At 42.8% G+C, this 23,807-nt stretch overlaps 1 protein-coding gene across 3 annotated transcripts in view; it reads right to left on the bottom strand.

The window, feature by feature from the left end:
- The window catches only part of NCOA1 (nuclear receptor coactivator 1), a 1,093,244-nt gene that overhangs the window by 178,740 nt on the left and 890,697 nt on the right, over positions 1–23,807 (bottom strand). For 2 of the 3 annotated variants that reach the window (XM_029596190.1, XM_029596191.1), the window contains exon 16: positions 1,146–1,331. The exons of the other annotated variant lie outside the window; for it this stretch is intronic. In XM_029596190.1, the coding sequence (XP_029452050.1) occupies positions 1,146–1,331 (186 nt within the window). The remainder of the gene's footprint in view (positions 1–1,145; positions 1,332–23,807) is intronic. 3 annotated transcript variants of the gene reach the window in all.

Below are 23,807 nucleotides of genomic sequence, written 5' to 3'. Positions count from 1 at the left end.
GCGCTTGGCTTCCTGCACCTGCTGCCTTTCAGTTGCTTAAGCAGCTAAGTCCATGCCAGCTGAAAACCAGCTACTGAACCAAGGCACTCATCTGAGGGACCACAGAAATCACCTCAGGAATTCTCAACTAGGGGAGGGACCGTTTGGTATCACCGCAGGAAAGCAGGGCGAATTTATTTCCTTAATTCTCCTTTCTCAAAATGAAGCAATCCCCAGTAGGGAGATGCACGTTCACCATCTGCCAGAGACATAGAATACTGGCAGGCTGATTTATATACACTGGTATATACACTTTGACGTCAGTTTTCTCCGTCTCCATCTCCTGGTAGAGGTGCATAACCTACTTGCTCTGGATTCATCTGACTGGATGCTAAGAAACATACAATTTGACTAGGGATGCCTAAAATGTTATCCACAATTGTATGTTGTTAGGTATGGTCTTGTGAGGATAGCTATTCAATAAGGATTTAGATCATAGCTTTTACCCGCTTGTACAGTCCATAGTTAAAGATATCAACATTATTATAAAATGCTCAATTGGATTTTTTTTAAATTATAAAATGCTCAATTGGATTTTTTTTTATTATAAAATGCTCAATTGGATTTTATTTTTTTTTTTAATAAACTAAGGACCTGATTTTCTAAAACTTTTTTCCCATTCTGTGTCTATGGAAAACAGCATAGCAAATCAGATCCTAAGAAAGAAATATTTTTTAAAATAAGCAAAAATAGCCTCTGTTTGTATTCTTTCAGATACAAAAGTATTCTGCCTATCATCCTGGATTTTTAAGTCTATTTGGCAAATATCCTGATGAAGGTTGGTTCTCTTTCCCAGTCATAATCTGAACCCTAATCCTCTATCGGTTTAGGGGGTTTAAAATTGTTTCTTATCCTTCTTAAAAGTTTTCAGAACATTAGGGGACATCTAATAACAGGTGATGTGAAATTCTGGTCAGTCCTAATGCCTTTTTGAGTCAGCTACTGATCTGAGATGCTTTCTTCTATTATATTTTATATTTTTTAAAGATTTACAGTGTGATAACTGAATACATGATCCAGTGTAGTATGCTGTTATAAAATGTCAAGAGAAGCAAAGGATTTCCAAATACAGTTTTTCTAACTGTAGTCTTGGTTGGCGTACATACCAGTATTTGGCTGAAAGGAGTTCGGTCCAATTACAGCTCCCCTTCCCTGTTCTGCTGTTAGTCCAGAATGGGGACTGTCGTCATTTCGCACTGGAAAAGGATTCAGCCCAAGGTGCAATGGCTCCGGAGGGTCGCAGAAATCAAATGGGGATTGACTGGTATACAGGCCCTGTGCACCACTAAAAGCTAGAGAGTCATCAAATAATAGATAAACAGAAGTTGAAAAACTAGATTAGTAAATGTATTATTTTTGCTGGTCTACTGTGAACAAAATTCAAGGGGAGGGAGAACAGTCATGGAGCATATGATATCAAGGGTATTGTGAAGTATCAATCTAAGGACAGAAAAGATAATATCTGAAAGAGAGATCAAGGGACAGGAAAGCTGTTTACCTGTAACAGGTGTTCTCTGAAAACAGCAGTTCATCAGTCACATAAGAGGGTTATATGACTGTGTATAGTGGCAAACATACTGTTTATTCCAGAGCTTTGTATAAAGGCCCTTACTGTTTTCTGTTAAAGAGTTCCTGCACTGCTGTAAACCTGCAGCTCCCCTCAGTTCCATGTATTTATTTACATTTGTTGCATACCTAATCATCATGGTGCTCTAAACATGGTACAGCATAAAATACATCAACAATTTACAAACTATATTTAAGAATGCACAATTCAATAAATAACAAAATAGTAAAATACTAACTTTGACTTGCAGAAGAAATCATTCAAAGGAGAGAAGGGAGGGTTTGTGTGACTAGTGAAATGCTATCTTCAGAGAACATCTGTTATAGGTAAGCAACTTCACATTCTCTGAAGACAGGAAAGTTCACAGAATTACACAACTGGGATTTCCTAGCTAAGGGCTGTCTTTAAAACAAACAGAGAAAAACAAAAACAGACAATAGGTGTAAATATGTTTTTGTTAGCAAACCCCTTTATTTTGTTCACATTTTATAAGATGGAGCATAACCTAGAATAAAATGAGCCCTAGGGCAAATGGAGCTAGGATCTACCTTTCAAAAAGGCATGGAGAATGGACAGTTCAAAACTATTATCCCATTGGGTAGCCAGTCAAGACAGTAATGGCATGTAAATGTGTGAACTCAACTCTGTTGCAGCTTTGAAAATCTTAATGGAGGTAGACCTTAGGTGGGCAACCATTGTCATCATGGTCTTAACATTTTGGGCCTTTATGTGTGCCTCTAAGATCAGACCTACTTGGGCATATCAAAGGAAATACAATCTACCATTCAATTAGAAATGTTACATTTTATCATCACATCCCAGGTCTATTAGTATCAAAAAAAAAAAAAATACTTGTGTGGACTTTCTATGGTCCATTCCAGGCAGAAGGTGATAGCTCTCTAGAATTTCATGGAATGAAGGGCCTTTTCATCTTTATGAAGATGTGACCTAGGGAAAAATGTTGAAAAGAAATTGACTGATAAAGGTGGAAATCCAACACCACTTTATGCAGGAACTTGAGATAATTATGGAAATCCACAGTGTTATGATAAAATATGGTGCATGGGCAATAAGTAGTTAGGGTCTGGAGATCACTGACTTTCCAAGCTAAATGACTGCCACAAAAATAAATGCAACCTTACAAGTCAGGCTTGAGTCTACAAGAGCCTAATCTTAAAGGAAGCTTTCATCAGATGGGCAGGAATCAGGTTGATGTCCTATGAAATAGTGAGCAGTTTGAAGGCAGGCTTCAGCTGAAGCAAGCCTGCCATAAATATGACAAGAGGCTGTATAGAAATGTAGTTTCCTTCTACATGTTTGTGGTGCCAATTGCACTGAGGTGATCCTTGATAGAGAAGGATTTAAAGCCAAACTCTGAAAGATGTAGAAGTTGTGTAAGCAGCTGTTGTGAAGGACAAGAGAAGGGATGTAAGAGGTAAAAGTAGTGGAGCCACTTAGCAATAATGTTCAAAACGTGATTGAATTTGTCTTAACTGGAAGGAGGACATTAAGGAAAGCTCCTGTTCTAGCATATAACCTTCAAAAGGGAATCTATGATAAAATGAGGAAAATAGGAAAAATAAACAAAAAGATGCAGCTGCAAATATATTTTACACCATGTGTGGACGCTGCATAAAAGAACTATCTTGGAAGTCCAGACCAAATCTATTCCACACATTAGAAAGGCAGAAGATGCCACAAGACTAACTATTGCACACATGTTGAAGAATGGTCCAGTCATAGCTTGCTGGGATAGCTAGGTGGTGGAAATTGCTAAATTTGAAAAATTGACATATGCTCTCAGAGATTAAATGGACATGTATGAGGATGCTTGTCTCTTTATTGGGACTGGCGGGGAAGACATTGAATGTCTAGTTTACCTTACTGGTTGTGGGGAGCCTTTATTACTTCATTTTGTAATAATATATGTTAATAGATAAATTCACCATGTCATATTTCTGTGTCGAAACTCTGTATTGTTATACATAGTTTTGTAATATGAGCCTGATACTTCTCTATGTGCTTTGTTTAAATAAATAGTTTTAAAGAAAAGTCAGACTTCCCAAACAACTGCTGGCAAGGTTAAAATGTGACGTGAAAGAGGCTATTATAGTCAAAAGAACTTTTTTTTATAAAATGGAGAAAGGATCCAAAAGAAGAAAATAGGAAAAAACATAAGCACTAGCAAAACACTGATAAGGCAGGTGATAGAATTCAAAAATTTATAATAAAACTTTTTCAAATACATCTGAATCTGGAAGCCTTTGAGGGAGTCAACTGTAGATAATCGAGGGGTAAAAAGTGCACATAGGGAATAAAAGGCCATAATGGAGGGAATTCTTTGCTTCTGTGTTTACTAAGAATGATGTTGGGGAGATACCAATGCCAGAAAGAATATGTAATAGCGATCTGGAGGAACTAAATCAAATCACGGTGAACCTGGAAGATGTAATATGGCAAACTGTCAAAATAAAGAGTAGACAATCAACTGGACCAGATGGTTTATACCCTAAAGTTCTGAAAGAACTCAAAAAATAAAACTGCAGACCTATTACTAGTTTTTTTGCAACCTAGCACTAAAATAGTCTATTGTACCTGAAGATTGGAGGCTGGCTAATGTAATGCCAAGCTCTAGGCTTGTTCTAGGAGCCTGATGTCAGTACTGGGAAAAATGGTAGAAACTATTCTAAAGAATAAAATTACAGAATATATAGACAGACATAGTTTAATGGGATACAGCCAATATGAATGTAATCAAGGGAGGTCTCACTTCATCAATCTGCTATTTGTTTTCGAGGGGTTAATAAACAGGTGGATAACGGTGAGTCAGAGGATAAGAACATAAGAACATGCCATACTGGGATTTATTAATTTTTTTACATTTTCAAGCTCCATGATAAGTACTTCTTGTAATATATTTTTAAAATGTTCCTGCTTCTAAATATTTCTGCTCAGCATTCTGTGAATCAGAGAACTATATACAAGTCAATGAGATGAGGAACTGCTACATCAAAGTTATTTTGCTGTTGATCAAGGGACGTATATGGAAACTCTATTACTTGCAGCCAACTCTAGTTGTTACAACAAATTAGTCAATAAATGATAAAAACTGAATGAAACAGATGATACATTTTGGTTTTATTTGCAAATCATATTGAAATATGGACTAAAAATACAGATGAGCTTTGATTATAATGTTGCTCATCAACACATGGCTCGTGACTTGAGCTTTACATCAGCAATCTTCTTATAAAGTCTTCTTTGGGTGATCCACTTCTTTCATACAGTATGTGATTGTTATTCCCTTGTGGATTCATTTTATTTACAGGTAAATTTTAAAAGGAGTGTGCATGTGCCCATAGATGTGCACACTGGGCAAGCGAGCAAAGATATGCTTAATTTTATATTGTGAGTGCAAGTACACATGTATCATTTAAAATATCCCTGCTGTACTGATGTGTGCAGCCTTTATGCTTGCACTCGCACAAGTGACCATATTGGGGGGGGAGGGGGAAGGTGAGAGAGAGAGAGAGAGAGAGAGAGAGACAATTGGACATTATATATCTCCCACTGTAAGAGAGCACTTTCAACTCAGGATAGTTTTGGAAGGGGGTATGTTACAAGGGTTTACAGATGCTTGTGCCTTAGACAGAGTCTCTCTCTCTCTCTCCCCCCCCCCCCCCCTTGCTGTTCAGGATCCCTCTGGCTCCAGACTTGTGCCTCATCAGGACTAGTAGTAAAGTTGCACAGGTAACATGGATCATGTTGCCATATTCAGCCTTGCAAAATTTGGGGGTTATGCATGTAAGTCTTGGTCCCATCCCAGAATGCCCATGCCCTGCCCCCTTTTCTGCCTCCTTATTCTTGATGCGCACACAGGTATGTATGCGCGTACTTCCTGGCTTCTTAAAATTTACACTGCTCGCATGCAGCCCACATAAGCGTGTATGGGACTGTTTTTGCGCGAGCAACACTTTTTAAATCTAGTTGTTAGTGTTTTAGTCCTTCGCACATTCCACAGCTTCCTTGATCTTTTCTCAAAAGAAATGACTACTTTTGCAAGGCACTTCAGCTAGCCTTTCTTGTATGCTCTCCCTAATGCCCACATCCATAAAAAATTGTGGGCATCAATGGCCAAGGGTGAAGCTCTCTATACTATCTCAAAAGTATCATATCTCATGCAGAATAAATGCTTTTGGCAGTCCTCACTAGTCTCCAGTGGGCGAAGGAATTCATCCAGTTTCTCTTGAGGGAAAAACTGAATGAAACCCTGTGTATCTTCCAAGAATCCATGCAAGCACTGCATCATGTAGCTCTACTAGAACAGTATATGGGACTGAAGCATAGTGTTATTTGTGTATTAAAATATTTGCAGGCCATGCTATCCTTCGTCCTAGGTGGCTAACAACTAAAGATAATAAAATTATTCTAATAATGCTTTATCCAAAACAAATCCTATGTTTTAAAATCACGTCCCGGATGCACTGAGGTGCGAGCTCTTGCCTCCTTGGTCCTTTTTAAGGCGAGTTTGTCTATCACTCTCTGGTGTGGTAACTAGAGCTTGTCAAATCTTTCAGAAGCTTGGAAACAATGCTTTGCGTTTGTCATTTTACAAACAGGAAGTACGTTGTATAGGGTTGCTCAGATCTTCTCTGTACATCCTGAGAGGATGGATGGCTGCTACTATCAAGTCTTTAGTAGCATCAAGGTAAACAAAAGGCCAAGAGGAGGTGCCCTGGGCTCACCTTCAACCTGTAACTCTAAAAACACAGCCTAAAATCTGGGAAGAATAGATTTTCAGGGGGAGATCTTTTCCTTGCCTATGGAGAACACTTTAAAGGGGGTTCAAAGGAGTATTCCTCTTTGGAACAGAACTTCCATCACAAAAAAAATAGTATCACAGGACTCTTCAGGTTCTGACTCAATGGCATATATTGGATAAAAATCTGAGAATATATTGAACCCTGGTGCAGAAGACCTATGTGGCCTGAAAAGTCATCTCCTGGTATGTCAGGTCCATTTAAACTAGCATCCTGTCTCCAACAGTGGCCAGTCCAGATCACAAGTTCCCAGCAGCTCCTAAAAAGTAGATTTCTCACTCTCAGAAATAAGCAAAAGCTTTACCAAGTCTAGCTAATAGCATAAGAACATAAGAAGCTGTCATCCAGCCCAGTGTCGAGCCAGTAAACGGCGCCATTCCACCTGGCACCGAGGCAGAAGGGGCTGCCCACCAGCACCGGGCACTTTTGAGATGCTTCACTGAAGAGAAAAGCTAAAAAAAAATGAAAAAAATCAGCTTTAAAATGTGAATGGAGATCGCTATGAAGAAAAACAGTGAGCATGAGACCCACCCCCTTGTGATGTTATCCAGCCCAGCGTTGAGCCGGTAAACGGCGCCATTCCACCTGGCGTCGCGCGCCGAAGGGGCGCGACAAAGGGGCACTCCACTTTGTGCACCCCTTTGTGCAACCCTTAGTGCTACCTTTTTTCTTTTTTTTTCTTTTTAACTTCTATGTTTCTTCCACTTTTGTTTACCTTTCTCTTTTTTCATAGTTGTTATCCCTTGTTAACAATTTTCATTGTTATTAATGTTAAATGTATTTGACAAAGGTAACTTTTTTTCCTGCATCTCCTGTTTTAATGTAAACCGGTATGATTTGTATATTATACAAGAATGTCGGTATATAAAAATTAAAAATAAATAAATAAATCAATATTAGGTCAGACTGAGGGTCCATCAAGCCCAGCATCCTCTTTACAAACGTGGCCAATCCAGGTTACAAGTAGTTGGCAAGATCCCAAACATTTTGCGGACTTTCCCTCCAGGAATTTGTCAAACCTCTTTTAAAGCCTGCTATGATAGTCACCTTGACCATGTTTTCTGGAGACAGATTCCACAATTGGAATGTATATACTGAGTGAAAAAGTACTTTCTACAATTTCTTTTAAATCTGCTGGTTGTTACTGTCACTGAGTGCCTCTTTGTTTTATTATTCAAAACAAAGAGTGCCTCTTTGTTTTATTATTCAAAACAAAGAGGCACCCCTTTTTACCTGTTCTACCCCACTCACAATTTTATAAACCTCTATTATATCTTCTCTCAGTCATCTCTTTTCCAATCTTAAGAGCCCTAAGCTGTTTAGCCTATCTTCATAAGGGTGCTATTCCATCCTCTTTATCATTTTTGTTGCTAATTTCTGTACTTTTTCTACTTATGTTATGTCCGTTTGGAGACTGAGCAAACAGAACTACACATAATACTTAAGGTACAGTCATGGCATGGCTTAGTATAGAGGCAATATGATATTTTCCATTTTATTCTCCATTCCTTTTCAGATCTGCTATTTTAATTTCTTTGAATAATTTTGTATCATCTGCAAATCTGATTACCTCACTCGTTCCCTTTTCCAGATCATTTATGAATATGTTAAACATCCCAAGCCCCTATACAAAGCCCTGGGACACTCTACTAATGACCATTCTCCATTTGGAAAATTGACCATTTAGTCCTGTTTTGTGTATGGTCTTTAAACAGTTACCAATTCACAACAGGACACTGCCTCCTATCTCATTACTTTTTAATTTTCTGAGGAGTTTCTCTTGTAAGACTCTGTCAAATGCCTTCCGAAAAGCCAAATACACTATATCAACTAGGCTCACCTTTATCCACATATTTATACCTTCAAAAAAATCTAATAGATTTGTAACACAAGATGTTCATATGCTAAAACCATGATGATTCTTCCCCATTAAGCCACGTATATGTTTTATGGCCAGTAATTTTGTTTTTAACAATAGTCTCTACCATTTTGCCCAGCACCAACCAGCCCAGCATTTTCTGAATCCAAGAGGCAGAGCTGATTTCCAGTTGTGGATTTTTTGAACAGTGCAGTCTCTTCTGTATCTCAAGGATCTCAGAGCCTTGCCCTGAAGATGTGCACAGATGCTACAAAGCTTCTGCTCAACACTAGTCCTCTTCAGTTCAGTTCTTGAGCACCAAAAGCTCTAGTCTTGGCTCCAGACCCTGGGCCTATATTTTGATCAAGCAAAGAGGCTGCTGTCCCTTTTGACACAATCTCATCACCTGCATCTGGTGCAGATTTGTGATCCTCAGATTAAGCCTTCACTACCAACTCTGAAAGGCCAGCCTTCTGTTCCCTGACAAAATAGGTGAGGAGCCTAATCTTCCAGACTTAAACTGCTCCAAGTGACATCTCAGCAGAGGTATTCTAATCTTGTCTCAAACATGTTTACCAGTTTTTGTGATGGTCAGTGATGGCCATCTTTTGAATGCACTTGAAATTGCTGGTCTGCTTCTCCAACATTGTGAGGAAAGTCAACGAGGCACTATCAAACAAAGAATTTAGTATTTTTAAGATAAATGAAGAGATAAATACTTGGTAAGACAGACTATCATAGCTGCAATGGAAGAACAATGTCCATGGACCACCTCAGCAAACACAGAAAAAATAGAAAGCTTAGACAAATGCTAACCCCCAACACCCCCTCCCCCTCACCCAAACACTAATAATTAAACTACAAGGGTTTTTAAAGTTGAAGCCCAAGTAAAGACACAGTGAAACCTTGAAGAAAATGCTACATGGGCACCACCTAACAAAATATAACCAATGACTAAGGCAAATGAAAAGGAACTGAAGGGAGCTGTGGACCATAGAAACATGAAAACCCATTTACATGAGTTGTACATGACTTTAAGCCCTTTCAGAAAGCTCTGCACAAACTGTTTTGGTGCTGAGCACAATCATGTAACCATTTGTGTGGCTCTTTGAACCAACTTATCTTAAGAGAAAGAAAATGTAACCTCTTATTAAAACATAGTGGAGTATGAAAAATGTTTTGTTTTTTTTAACCAAGTAAAAGAATGCATTGTCATCTTTGAAAAAGAGATCTTACTTTGCTTATGTGCAGTCACATCTTAAAATTACATTAGTTTTTCTTGTACTCAATTGCTTTAAAAAGTATTAATTTTTTGAAACTCCAGAACCTCTTGCACCTATTTTATTTTTAGGAAAAAATAAAGGGGAGTCAGTAGAAAAGCTCACTAAGGCACTTTTTCCTTGTTTCTAAATATTAAAGCAGCAGTACTACATATCCAAAGCAAAAATTTTCAGTGATAATGGAACTGTGTAGACTTTAAATAGAAAATACAAATGACCATGTGCATTTTACTTTACTTGTAAAATTAAAATCTCTTCTTTACAAATAACTGGAGTCTTTTTCCTTTGTTTCTGTAGTCTTGCTACTCGATATATGGTACCCTAATGCAGTTTCCAACTAGTTGCTAGGGCAGTTAGGAGATGGGAAGTTGGTAAACATTTAACTAACTCATTTTAATTTAGCCATACAGACAAAAAATAGTTAAGAAAAAACTTTCAAAGCCTTGTAGACATATAATCTCTATCCCCTTAATTCCCAAAAATAAATTACTTAGTATTTTACTTATTTCCCTACTATTGCTAAATGCGCAACCCCTAGTCAAATAAATGCCTATCCTTAATGACATTCTCACAGATAACAACCCTGATATATGTGCAATCACCGAAACCTGGTTTAAAATCTGACAATGTTCTTTTAAATCAACTATCTAAAATAAATATGACATCACATCTATTCCTAGGCTTAACAAAAGAGGAGGTGGTATAATGATACTGTCTAAAAAGGAACTCCTCCTAAAAATACAGCAAATAAATTCTCCACCCAAATTCGAAATTGCTCTCTTAAATTCCAAGTGGCTATAAATTTGTTTAGTCTATGCACCCCCAAGCCTACTAGAACTTAATGTCTCTCCATTAATTGAGTTTTTCGTTACTAACCTAAAAACTGAAAATCCTACCATCATACTCGGTGACTTTAACTTACGTGTCGATAAGGACCCATTATCTCACAACTGTGACGCATTCTTAAACTCAATGTCAGCATTAGGTTTTCATTAAATAGTAAATCAATCAACCCACAAAGCAGGACACACACTAGACTTAATATTCATCAACTCTTACCTCAACACCACTCTCAGTCCTACTACTTCCCCAATCTCATGGTCTGATCATAAATTAATTACCTGTGATATAAATATCCAATACACAACCATAACATCCCCAGCAACCAAGACCAGAATTGAATACAGGAAACCTTGTCAACCAGATACCCTAACTGATCATCTTTCAAAAGCTCTGAATGACCTAGACACATCAATTCATGGTTCTGTTTAAAAAAAAAGTAGCTGATAATTGCTGCCCACTTATTAAAAAAGATATTTCCATTAACAAAAAACACCACACCCCATGGTACAACAATGAATTAAGGATATTTAAAACAACACTGAGAAAAGCTGAGAGACATTGGAGAGCTTCTCCTTTCACCGAAACACTAACTACAAATCTCTATTACATAAATACAACGAAGCCACCAATAAAGCAAAAAAAGAATTATATTCTAACAAAATAAATACATTTCAAAAGCCCTCATATGTAAAATACCTGACCAGTCCTATTGAAACTCCCACATCAAACAACTCTTCTAATTGTCATACAATTGCTCAATATTTTAAAGAAAAAAACTTTAAACATAATAAAAAACATAGTTCCTGTGAACTCTAACCAAATTGTACTACCAAGCAATCCTAAGGACCATTTAACTCCTTTGACACAGTTTCATCTCTTGAGGTCGAAGGTATAATTAAAAAAATGAACCCAGCTGCCCACCCAATTGACCATATCCCAACTAAACTATTAAAAACAATCACCAATATAGTATCTAAACCTATTGCCGATATAATTAACTTGTCCATAATTGAAGCTAATGTCCCACTCACTTTAAAATCAGCAATAGTAAAACCAATCACAAAAAAACCACAAGCAAACTCATATGATCTCAAACCTAAGACCCATTTCTAATTTACCTTGTATATCAAAATTCTCAAGAAAGTAATTAACAATCAACTAACAGATTATCTGGAAAAACATAGTATCCTGTACCCAGCACAACACGGGTTTAGAAATTATTTTAGTACAGAGACCCTTTTAACTTCACTACAAGATATCATCCTAAGAGGAAACGATAACAGCCAATCTTACTTCCTGATCTTACTGGACATCTCGGCAGCCTTTGATACTGTTAACCATAATATCCTCCTTGATAGACTAAACGAAATAGGCATTAAAGACTTAGCGCTCAAATGGTTTAGCTCTTACCTAACAAATAGAACCTTCAAAGTAAAATTTCTTGATAAAGAGTCACATCCTATCAATATCAGCTTCGGAGTGCCCCAAGGATCCTCTCTATCCTCTACACTATTTAATATCTATATGCTCCCTTTATGCAAAATTCTATCAGGCCTCGGTCTAACACATTTTATCTATGCCGATGATGTTCAAATTTTAATACAGATCCAAAAGTCCATTGACCAAACTCTAAAGCTCTGAGACATATACCAATCCACCATTGAAAAGGTATTAACCCAAATGAATCTTTCCCTAAATACTAAAAAAACTGAAATCCTATACATTTCCCCTAAATTAAGCAAGACAAAGGAGCTTGAAATTCAAGAAGCAGCCAAAAACTAACCCATCTCCCTAGAAATACGAGATCTAGGGATTCTTTTAGATTGTTAATTCTCCATGAAATCCTGTGTTAAAAAAATCATAAGCGATGGTTACTTCAAATTAAACATACTCAAAAGATTAAAACCCCTCCTATTCCCCAAAGACTTTAGAAGTGTCTTACAGGCACTTGTCTTATCAAGATTAGACTACTTTAACTCACTATTCTTAGGCCTTCCCACAAATTTAACAAGACCATTGCAACTTCTGCAAAACTCTGCAGCTAGACTCTTGACAGGTACTAGAAGATCTGAACATATCACCCCAATATTAAAAGAACTTCATTGGCTGCCGGTAAAATACAGGGCCCAGCATAAAATCTTATCACTAATACAAAAAACCCTCTACAATGAAAAAATTGAATGGCTAACCTCTTCACTTCACTTCCACACCCCTTCAAGAACCACCAGATCAACCAGAACAGGGATGCTACCAATTCCTTCCCCCAAAATTGCCCACCTAAATAATGTAAGAGAAAGATCTATCTCTATTGCTGGACCCCTTCTATGGAACTCCATCCCGCAGGAATTACGACTAGAAGCTGACATCAAATTATTTAAAAAGGGGATTAAAACTTGGCTTTTTAAACAAGCCTACCAAGAGCTGTTAGCATAATTATCTTACACTTCTGATTTAATACCAAGGTAATGTATATTTTTATTATACTATCTCTACCCTAACTATACTACCTCTCTAATGGGCCGATACAGTAAGGAGCGGTAGGAAGAGCTGCGTTAGTGCCGGGCGTACCCGCGTTTGCCGCACGCACAGTCCAGCTCACCTACCGCTCGATACTGTATTAAAATGGCATGCAAATGCAAGCCGCGTCCAAGAAGCGTCCGTGAAGCGTTAGGCCTGTGCAATCCATTTTACTGTATAGAGCGCTATACAGCGCCTATACAGTAATTTGGGTGCGCTGGTACCTGTCATTTCAAATGACATTTGAAATGACAGGTGCCAGGAAGTGGACAGTTCTCCTACGCTCGGGATTGCCAGTCCTCTCTACCCTCCTCCCGAAGCAACGAAAAGCGAAAAAGGAGAAAAGCGAAACGACATGTGACAGCCTCTTTAAATCAACGGGTAACCCCTTCCGCCCGCGGCATGTATATGAGATGTAAACGATCGGATTAGCTATTCCCTCCCTTACAGTTATGTGCGCCCAGATTATCGCTTTTTAAACCTGCAGTTTTGCCGCGCAGTTAACCTGCTAACTTACCGCCTACCCTTACCCCTGCGTTAGAGGCAGGGGTAAGGGTAGGCGGCAAACTTTCCCCCAGCCCTCGCTCACCTGCCCTGGCCGCGTCCATGGGTGCCGGTCTCCGGGGCAGCCCACTCCTCTCTACCCTCCTCCCGAAGCAACGAAAAGTGAAAAAGGAGAAAAGCGAAACGACATGTGAAGTGTAACTTACTTTTCTTGCAGCCCTCCTCCGGAGACGCACCACGGCTCCCCTGCCTCCCAGGAGTTGCCCCCTGCCTCCCGGGGGCAGTTGGCGGCGAAAGCGGCCCCGCCGGCGAAGATGGATACCTGCAAGGGCCCTCTGACACGATCGCTCCCGGGAGAATCCTTTACTGAGCTGCGGCCACTTCTCCTGCGTGCATTCAGCCTGTGCGTGCAATTTGGCCACTCAAGGCACATCCTGTTTACCACTTATCTGGCTAATTACTTAGCCAGATAAGTACTTATCCAGGTAAGTAGCGATTGCTTATCGTAGCCAGATATTCAACAAACGCCACTGGCCCCAAAGTTGCCGGCACCCAACTACTGAACGTCAAACGGTAGTATAGAGCAAAAGTTTGTAAAGACTTCCAGGTAGCCGCCTTGCAGATCTCCTGCGGGGAGACCAGCTGGCATTCTGCCCAGGAAGCCACTTGTGTTCGAGTAGATTGAGCTTTCAGACCTTCTGGGACTGAGCAACCACAACAGATATATGCTGATGCAATGGCTTCCTTCAACCAACGACCGATAGTGACTTTAGACGCCTTCTGTCCTTTCTTCGCGCCACGTTATAGAACATACAGATGATCGGATAAATGGAATCCATTGGTAGCCTCCAAATAGTGCAACAAGGCCTATCTGACTTCCAGGCGCCTCAGCTCTCTGGAATGAGGATCCCTGAGCTCCACATCCGAAAAGGCTGGAAGCTCCACTGACTGATTCAGATGAAAAGTGGAGACCACCTTAGGCAAAAAGAATGGGACAGCTCGAAGAGCAACTCCAGAGTCCGAGATGCGGAGGAAAGGTTATCTACAGGATAAGGCCTGAATCTCAGACACCCTCCTGGCTGAACAAATCGCCACCGGAAACACCACTTTCAACATGAGATCCTTCAAGGTAGCCCTCCTAATAGGCTCAAAGGGTGCTTCGCACAAACCCCGAAGAACCAAGTTTAAGTTCCAGGAGGGACATAGCTGATGAGTCGGTGGTCGAAGATGCTTCACCCCGCAGAGAAACCGCACTACATCAGGATGAGCTGCCAGAGAAGAACCCTGGATCTGGCCCTGCAGACAACCCAGAGTGGAGATCTGAGCTTTTAGGGAATTAAACGATAACCCTTTCTGAAGCCCGTCCTGCAGGAAGGAAAGGACCAGGGGAACCGAGGCTTTTCGAGGATCCACCCCCCGAGGCTGACGCCAGGACTCAAAGACCTTACAAACATGAACATAGGCCAGGGAGGTAAGAAGCTTTCAAGGCTCTTAGTAGAGTAGAAATCACCTCTTCCGGATATCCTTTCTTCCGCAACTGACGCCTCTTAAAAGCCAGGCCGCAAGACAAAAGCGATCTGCTTGATCGAAAAATATAGGACCCTGGCATAGGAGATTTGACCCAACCATAGGGGCCCCTCCAGGCACAGGTTCACGAGGTCCGTGAACCATGGTCGGCACGGCCACTCTAGAGCTATGAGAATGACTCGGCCCGGGTGAAGTTCGATCCTCCTGATCACCTTTGCCCACCGGCGGCCATGAAGGGAACACATAAAGGAGAACGGCCAAGGGACTACCAGAGCATTGACTCCTTCTGTGCTGTGATCCCGCCTGCGACTGAAGAAGCACAATGTCTTGGAGTTTGTGTGGGTCGCCATGAGATCCACGTGAGGCTTGCCCCACCGGTGAGATATCAGGGGCACGGCGTCATCAGACAGCTCCCATTGCCCCGGGTCTAGCTGGTGACGACTGAGGAAGTCCGCATGTACATTGGTCGATCCTGCAATGTGTGACGCTGCCAAAATTTCCAGATGGTGCTCTGCCCAGGGTATCAACAGATCCGCTTTGAGGGCTACCGGACGACTTCTGGATCCTCCCTGCCGGTTGATATAGGCCACTGTTGTCGCATTGTCTGACAAAACTCGGACTGCCTGATTGCGCAGAAGGGGGAGGAATCTCTCCAGAGCCAAACGAACAGCAATTGATCGACCAGGACGCCTCCTCCGGAGACCACCGGCCCTGTACTGCTCGATCCTGATATACTGCTCCCCAGCTGGAAAGGCTGGCATTGGTCATCACCACCATTCACTGGGATATCTCCAGATCCACTCCATGCTCCAAGTGCTCCTGCACCAGCCACCACAAAAGACTGGACTTGGCAATGTCTGTAAGTGGCAACGGGAGATACAATTCTCTAACAGTGGGTTCCAACAGGACAACAACACAGCTTGCAGAGGCCTCATATGCACAAAGGCCCATGGAACTAATTCCAGGGTCGATGTCATGGAACCAAGGTTCGCAACTGGGACTGAACCTGACCGCCCAATTTGATGATTCTGTCCCTGGAAAGGAAGACCTTGCCCACTTGAGTGGCGAAACGCGCTCCCAAAAATTCCAGGACCTGGGAGGGGCAAGATGGCTCTTGGTGAGGTTGGTCACCCACTCCAGGTACTGCAGGCGACATAAGACCACATCCACTGCTTGCGAGCATAGGTTCGCCGACTTCGTCCGATTAAGCCAATCATCCAGATCCACCACCACCATCACACTTAGTGAAAGTCCACGGAGCAGTGGTAAGGCCGAAAGGCAGAGCACAAAATTGGAAATGTTGTCTTGAGAATCATAAATCTGAGGAACCTCTGGTGGTCCTGACAAATCCCGATGTGTAGATAGGCTTCCATCAGGTCCAGGGACGCCAAGTATTTGCCCTTCTGCACAGCTGCAATGACTGACCGGAGAGTCTCCATGCGGAAACGAGGCACCTTGAGGGCCACATTGACCTTCTTCAAATCCAAGATGGGGTGAAAGTTCCTTCTTTCTTGGGGACGATGAAGTAAATGGAATACTGTCCCTTTTCCCACACTGCTTGAGGAACTGGAACAATGGCCAACAGACTTCGGAGGTGATCCAGGGTCTAGTGAACGACCAACTCCTTTGTCGGAGATGCGCAGGGGGGCACCAGAAACAGGCTTCGGAGTGGGCGAGCAAATTCTAAAGCGTAGCCGTGTTCTATCACTGAGAACCCACCGGTCTGACGTGATTTTGACCCACTCCTGGAGGAAGAGAGACAGCCACCCTCCTATAACAGGATCTGTGGACTGGGTCAGCCTCGATTCATTGTGCGGACATGACCCCGGTGAGCCGTGTCCGGCCCCATCACGGGTTGCTCGATGCCCACGATAGGCTGGAGGTCAAGACTGGAACCTCCCTGAGGCTTGCCTTTGTCCCGCGTTCTGAGCCCAGCTCTGAAAAAAACGCCGCTGACCCCGAAAGCGAGATTGGGTGGAGAGGAAGGCATTCTGCCCTTTCAGCTTGTTCTCCAGCAGCTTGTGGACCTTATTATTGACCAGATTCTTGATCAGCTGCTCCAGGTCTTCCCCAAACAGGAGTATGCCCTTAAAAGGGAGAGCCCCCAACTGAGCTTAAGAAGAAACATCAGCTGACCAATTCCACAGCCACAGAAGCCTTCCGGCGGACACCACGATGACGTGTGAAGGAGATCATAAAGTGTATCTGCGCCATAAACCACTACAGCCTCCAACCGCTTGGCTTGCTTCGCCTGCAAAGTAGCTAGGTCTTTAGCACTTTGCAACTGTTGTACCCAGCGCAGGCTCGCCCTGAGCATATAACTGCTACAAACTGCAGCACAAATGTCCAGGGCAGAGACTTCAAAAATTCTTTTAAGATAACCTTCCAATTTGCAATCTTGAAGATCCTTCAAAGCTGCTGCTCCTGCCACAGGGATGGTCATCTGCTTGGTAACTGCGGAGATGGATGTATCCATCTTAGGAAACTTCAGCAGCTCCAACATATCCTTAGGCAACAGATACGTGCCCATTGCCCTGCTGACCTTGAGTCCCGTCTCCAGGGAATCCCACTCCCGGAGCATCATCTGCTTCAGCATAGTGTGCAGGGGAAAAGTTCTAGCAGGTCCGCGCAAGCCCACAAGGACTGGATCCACAATGTCTGGGCTTGGTTCTGAGGGGGACTCCACAATGCCCAGCTCCGCGAGGACAAGAGGAATCAAAGGCGCCAGTTCGTCCCTCTGGAATAAGCCGACTACCTTAGTGTTGACTTCCTCCACTGGCGGAATCTGATCAGGCGCAGCACCAATACCCATGAAGTGGGGTCTGCCGGTCCCTTCCCTGGGCCCGAATCATTGGAAGAGGTCTCCTGGGCGGTGCCCCATACCACAGGGGCTTATACTCGGCGAATCCGAGTAGCTGCCAGCATCTCTTCCTTTCTGAGTACCTTACCCGGTGGGCCTGATGACCCCTGAAGATTACAACCCCTCTCTTGCCAGAACTGCTGGCCAGGAAAGCCTGGTGCATCAGCAGTACAACTCTGGGGAAAATAGCGCAGGGTCCGCGGATGTACCCTCCAAGGGATCAGGGTCTGCACCAGGAGGCTCCCCTATGGCCCCTCAAGACGTTATGGGGCTGGAATTGGCCAGGGAGAGGGCCAGAGAAAGATCCCCCTCATGCTCTTTCCACCGCGGTGCGAAAAGCGCCCAAAATTGCTGCCTTTCCCACACTAAGTGGGAATGGGTAAGTCGGGGTCTCCGGAGCAGCCTCCTGGCACTGCGCTGCTGCAAATCTGCTGCAGTCGGCATGCCAGGAAAGCCCTCCACTCCGGGGAGGCACCGGCTGCACACCCTGATAAGGCCCGGTTGGAGAGCCGATCGCCACAGCGCGAGCACAGACTCATGCGCGGCATGGCAGCCAGCACGGAGAAAACACAGGGCAGGCACGGGCAGCCATGGGAGGAAGGGGGGAGCCAAGAAGGGAAAGGAGAAATGGCCCTCGCAGGAAAAGGATAGCTCCCGGGCTCTAGTCTCTTGATGACTCTCTGCCGTGCAGCCCTGTAGAAAAAGAAAAACCTCCACACGGCTCTTTTTTTTTTTTTAAACTTTACCAAGAGCCCCAGAGAAGGGAAAGGGAGAGAAGAGGATACTTCCCTGAAGACACTGGCAGAGGCAGGCTGTAGGAGAGTGGCATTGAAGGGAGGAGAGAGCTGGACCACCAGCTGTCACCCTGCTGGCAGACTCAGGAGCAAAGTTTGGGGTTCCCAACCCCTGCTTGTCCAAATGCCTACAACCAGGGAGGATGGTCCCATCAGGACCTCACTACTCCCTGGGAGACCCCAAAAACTGGAAATCCTTTTTTCTTCTTTTTTTATAGCTTGGATCAGAACCGCAGGTTTTTCATCATCTCCATCTGGCACAACAAGTTAAGAGGTATTGCCTGAGAAACTTTCTCTGTCTCCATCTGCTGGAAGGGAGGCAAAACCCAGCAGTCTGGACTGATTCGGGTACGTATAGAGAAAAATGCGTTCAACCCTGGGCACCCAAACTTAGCCAGCTAGCAATGAAATTCAGCATTAGCCAATTAAGTCCTCTCCCATGTGATCGGACTCATTTCAGAACAAACTGTAGGGTCCAAGAGCTGCTCCCCACTCCAATTCCCTTTTCTTACCTGCCCTTTCGTTTCCTAATTTCAGAAAAACTGAGGGACCAGACAAAACTTTTTATCTAGTAAGCTAAGATTTTACTTAATCAGCTAGATCTCTTTGAAAATTGAGCCAAACAACTCTTACAATCAATGCATAAAAGTGAGTCTATACAGTTTTGATTTTTCGTATTTCAGCTTGTGTATTTTGACTTCACCTTAATTCTCAGCATTAGAAGGAAGAAATAAAGCGGGAAGGCAATTTTCCATGACATCTACCAGGAATGCTCATCATATTTAAGATTCACTCAAAACAGGATGCACTATAAGGAAGAAGGGTACACTAGTTGTGTCCCTTTCATACGTGAATATTGTGTGGAAATAGAGCATCTCTGCACTCTTACTCAATGCCCATGCAGCACTAAAAACAAAACGTGAGGGCATCTTAGTACCATGGTTTGATACTATCCTACAGTCCTGTTTTGTGGGTGTGATCAAACATTCTTTCTATATGATATTTCTATAGGAGTATCTAGTTTAACTGGTTGATTTCAGTAAATATTTTAGTGAGTAGTTAGTAAGCAGCTCCCTTAGCAACAACAGGATATCAAGGACATTTGTGTCTTGGAATTTCTCTACTTTTCAGGGACTGACACAGTATGCCCCTCTTTATTGGCATGCATATTTAAACTGAGCTTATACTAAATTAAAAATGATATACCAAATTCTGATAGTTGCACTACATGAGGTGCCTTTTTTTGATGTAATTATTTACAACTACATTTTAAATGGAGCGCGTGCACACCCATAAACATGTGTATTGGGCACGCGAGCAAAAATATGCTGTATTTTATATTGTGCGTGCAAGTACATGCGTACCATTTAAAATATCCCTATGCGTGTATGTGTTGGCATTTTTACGCGTACTCACAATCTGACACTCTCTATATATCCCACTGTAAGATGGAGCACTTTCAACTCATGCTGGATTTGGGGGGGGGGGGGGGGGGCAGTGTTACAAGGGTCTACAGACCCTTGCGCCCTAGGCAGACCAGCGTAACCCCCCGCCCAAAACCCATCCTGCGTTGAAAGTGCCCCTCTTACAGTGGAATATATATAAAGTGTCAGATTGGCCCTTTAAAAGAGGCGTTTCCTCTGTCTCTCTCTCTCCCGGTGCTCAGGATCCCTCTGGCTCAAAATCTCCAGACCTGTGCCTCATCAGGACCAGTAGTAAAGTTAGGCAGGTAACATGGTGCGAGATGCCATGGTCAGCCATGAAAAATTCAGGGTTACATTCGTATGTCTTGGCTCCACTCCGGAACACCTATTATCCGCCCCTTATCTGTCTCCTTGTTCTTGACACGTACCCAGGTATGAATGTGCGTACTTCCTGGCTCCTTAAAATTTACGTTGCTCCCATGCGGTCCACAAACGCATGTATGGGGCCATTTTGGCAAGAGCAATGCTTTTAAAATCTGCCTGTTACTGAATAAAGGCACAATTACATCCAATCCCAAGCCCTAGTAAGGGGCTAGATCAGTGATTGACAACTTATACCCAACAGTGGCTCATAATCAAATTTTCATAAAATTTTTGAAGGTCTAATGGTCAGATGCAGGGGCGTGGGTGGGAGCTATAGTCTCTAACTCAGAACCAAAGATTGTCACTGCAATGGCTGGGCTAGACAGCAGGGGGAAGAGGGATAAAAATGGACGAAAGCCCTGGGTAGTTGTGAATAGTGCAACAGTAACCTCCTGAACCAAAATAATAAAACACTTTTTTTTTTACAAATAAAATTGGGATCACAAGGTCTATGTTAGTGAGCCTGAAACAAAAGCATCAAACATATAGAGAACAGCTTCAAACAAAGGGGGCAATAAACTGCCTGCATGCTGAAAACACCATGAGTAATTTATACCTGCAGGTTTTCACCAATAATCAAAACCAAAGTACTTGCATACAACTGCTTTGATCACTGCATAGGAAAAAAGCATGTGCAGAGATTTTGAAAATGCAGAACTGGGTATTTTGTTGCCCACCTCAATTGAACCTCACCCCCTGGAATGCCTCTGCACCATGTGGGCAAAAGTACATGTGGTGTGGTGCAGCACATGCACTGTTACCCGCATTGAGGATGGGCATGTTTCAAACAGTCCATTTCCACAGTAAAATGCTGGTTTACTCAGAAAAATGGCTACCTATTATATTATATCAGGGATAGGCAATTCCGTTCCTGGAGTGCCACACACAGGTCTGGTTTTCAGGATAGCCACAATGAATATGTATGAGGTATATCTGCATGCTCTGTCATCACTGTATGCAAATATATCTCATGCATGTTCATTGTGGATATCCTGAAAACCAAACCAATTTATGGCACTCCAGGATCAGAGTTGGATCGACTTGGGCACCAATGGCGTCCATGAAATCGACCTGGGCATCAATGAAATTGACCTGGGCATCGATGCCCATCAATGGAATTGATCTGGCATCGATGGAAATGTCCTGGGCATCGATGGCATCAATAAAATAAAGGATGGCATCGATGGAAATGACCCTGGCATCGATGGAAGTGCCCCGGGCGATGGTGGCATCGATCCGGGCATGGATGGCACCGACGAGACAAGGTGTACGTCGATGGCATCCATCCGGGCAATGATGGCTCTGATGAAACCCAAGGAAAAATCAGTGCCATGGATGAAAAACATGGATGGCACTGATAGAAACGATGCAGGGACCGATGGCATCAGTGTACCACAGGTGGGAGGGGTACCGATGGCATCTAAGAATCCAGGATGGTCTGAAGGGGGTACCAACGGTAGCGATGGGGCATCGACTGCGCGAGGGTACCGAGGAATCGAAGGACCTGAATCGACAGGGGCCCTGGTGGCAACGGAACCTGTGGAAGTCCCTGTCCCACTAGTGCTAATAACCAGGCACAGTGTCACAGAGGGACACTCGCAGCCTATGTGTGGCTAACTGAAAATATAGGGAGAGGGAAGGCTGCAGTCAGTTGGCAGGCCAGGAAGGTGACAGGAACCGACCGAAAAAACAGGGCATAGTACTCACCGAGCGTCGAATAAACGTATGCGAAGGGAGACCCGTGCAGGGAAAAGTGTTTGTGAAGTAAAGGTTTAAGTGTTTCCAAGAGGGGAAAAGTGTTAGAATTTCTCACAGAGCTCCTAACCGCTATGCTTACTGCAGAGCGGAAAAAAGAAGACTGAGGGAGACACCTGTGGTTCTCAGGGATAATTGCAGGCTGAGCATGCTCAGTGCACTCAGTGTGCCAGTGTCAGTCAAACCTTTGTAGAAACTTTGACAGAAAAGTTTTCCGTACAGGGCTCATTCCTGTGACGTCACCCATATGTGAGGACTACCATCCTGCTTGTCCTGTGAGAATTACCAAAACAAAAGCTTTCCAGACCTTTATTATCTGTTTTTTTTGTTTGTTTTTCAAGTACAGGTGTGGCCAACTCTAGTACTCATGAGCCTCAGACGGGCCCATTTTCAGGAAGCCCATAATGAATAAGCATGAGGTATATTTGTATGCAATGGAGGCAGTGCATACCAATGTATCTGATGCATATTCATTGTGGATATCCTGAAAACCAGAGCTGTTTTTGGATTTTGAGGATCAGAGTTGGCCACCTCTGTTCTAGTACAACATTTCCTGTTTCATTAGTCTCTATTTCAGGGATCATCAACATTTTTGGGCAGTGTGTCAAAATCCCTGTAACATCAAGTCATAAGATATTGGCATGCCAAACCAACAAAATGTGGTGCGGAAGAGGGGAGAGGGAGCCAATTAGGGTCTCCCTTGCATCTCACATTTCTCATTCATTCACCATGTATGTGTCTCACAGCTTTCACTCCATCTGTCTCTCTCACAACTCTTTTTCCCTCACCATTTTTCTCTCTTATGGCTCTCATTCTCTGTCTTTCATGGTTTTTGATTTCTCATCTATCTCACAGTTGTTACTCCCTCACTGCCTGTATCACTCTCTCCCTCTCGATGGGGAAGGATCTCCTAGCAGTCTCTCTCTAACTGTTCACTTTCCTTCCTGCTTTGTATGGGACTAATACTTATTTTTAAGGAGTCACTGAGACTTACTGGCATATAGGCTCTGGAAATGTACCTCCTGCCTGAGCTAACATCAGAATGTACCTGTAACCCTACTGTATCTCTCTTCATAGAAGTGGAAACAGCCTTGCAGAGAATAGGGCCAGGGACAGAACAGTGTCTCCTTAAGACAGTTCTCTGGCTCAGAGTCAGGGCGCAGAGCCAAATGTTTTCAAGCACCACAGTCTGTCAACCTAGGGTTGCCAATGTCAGCTATTCCCTTTAATGTATGTAATTACCATGTTTTCCTCTGTTTAGAAGTGTCTTCTTTTTCTGTTATACCTTGCTAGTTCATCTGACTTTCTCTTTAACACCCTCAGCTTTCAGCATCAGTTTACTCTCCCTCATATATATGTAAACACAACTAGTAGACAAAAGTTCAGCCAACTGCATTCCCCTCAGACACACATACATTCAGTTACAGCTTCCTTTATAAAGATATAGGCACAATTCCTCATTCTCTATCCAAATATGGTGTTGTATTTTCTCATGCGGATATTCAAAGTGGGCCTCAAAAGTTTCATCTTTAGGCCTGTGTAATCACATTGGGATCCATGTTTAAAGGAGAACTGTAGTATGCACAGCACAAGTAT

Source organism: Rhinatrema bivittatum, chromosome 3 (genome assembly GCF_901001135.1).
Source record: "Rhinatrema bivittatum chromosome 3, aRhiBiv1.1, whole genome shotgun sequence".
Lineage (NCBI taxonomy): Eukaryota > Metazoa > Chordata > Amphibia > Gymnophiona > Rhinatrematidae > Rhinatrema > Rhinatrema bivittatum.
The sequence above is the reverse complement of the archived record's forward strand: the minus strand, read 5'-3'. Positions and strand labels throughout refer to the sequence as shown.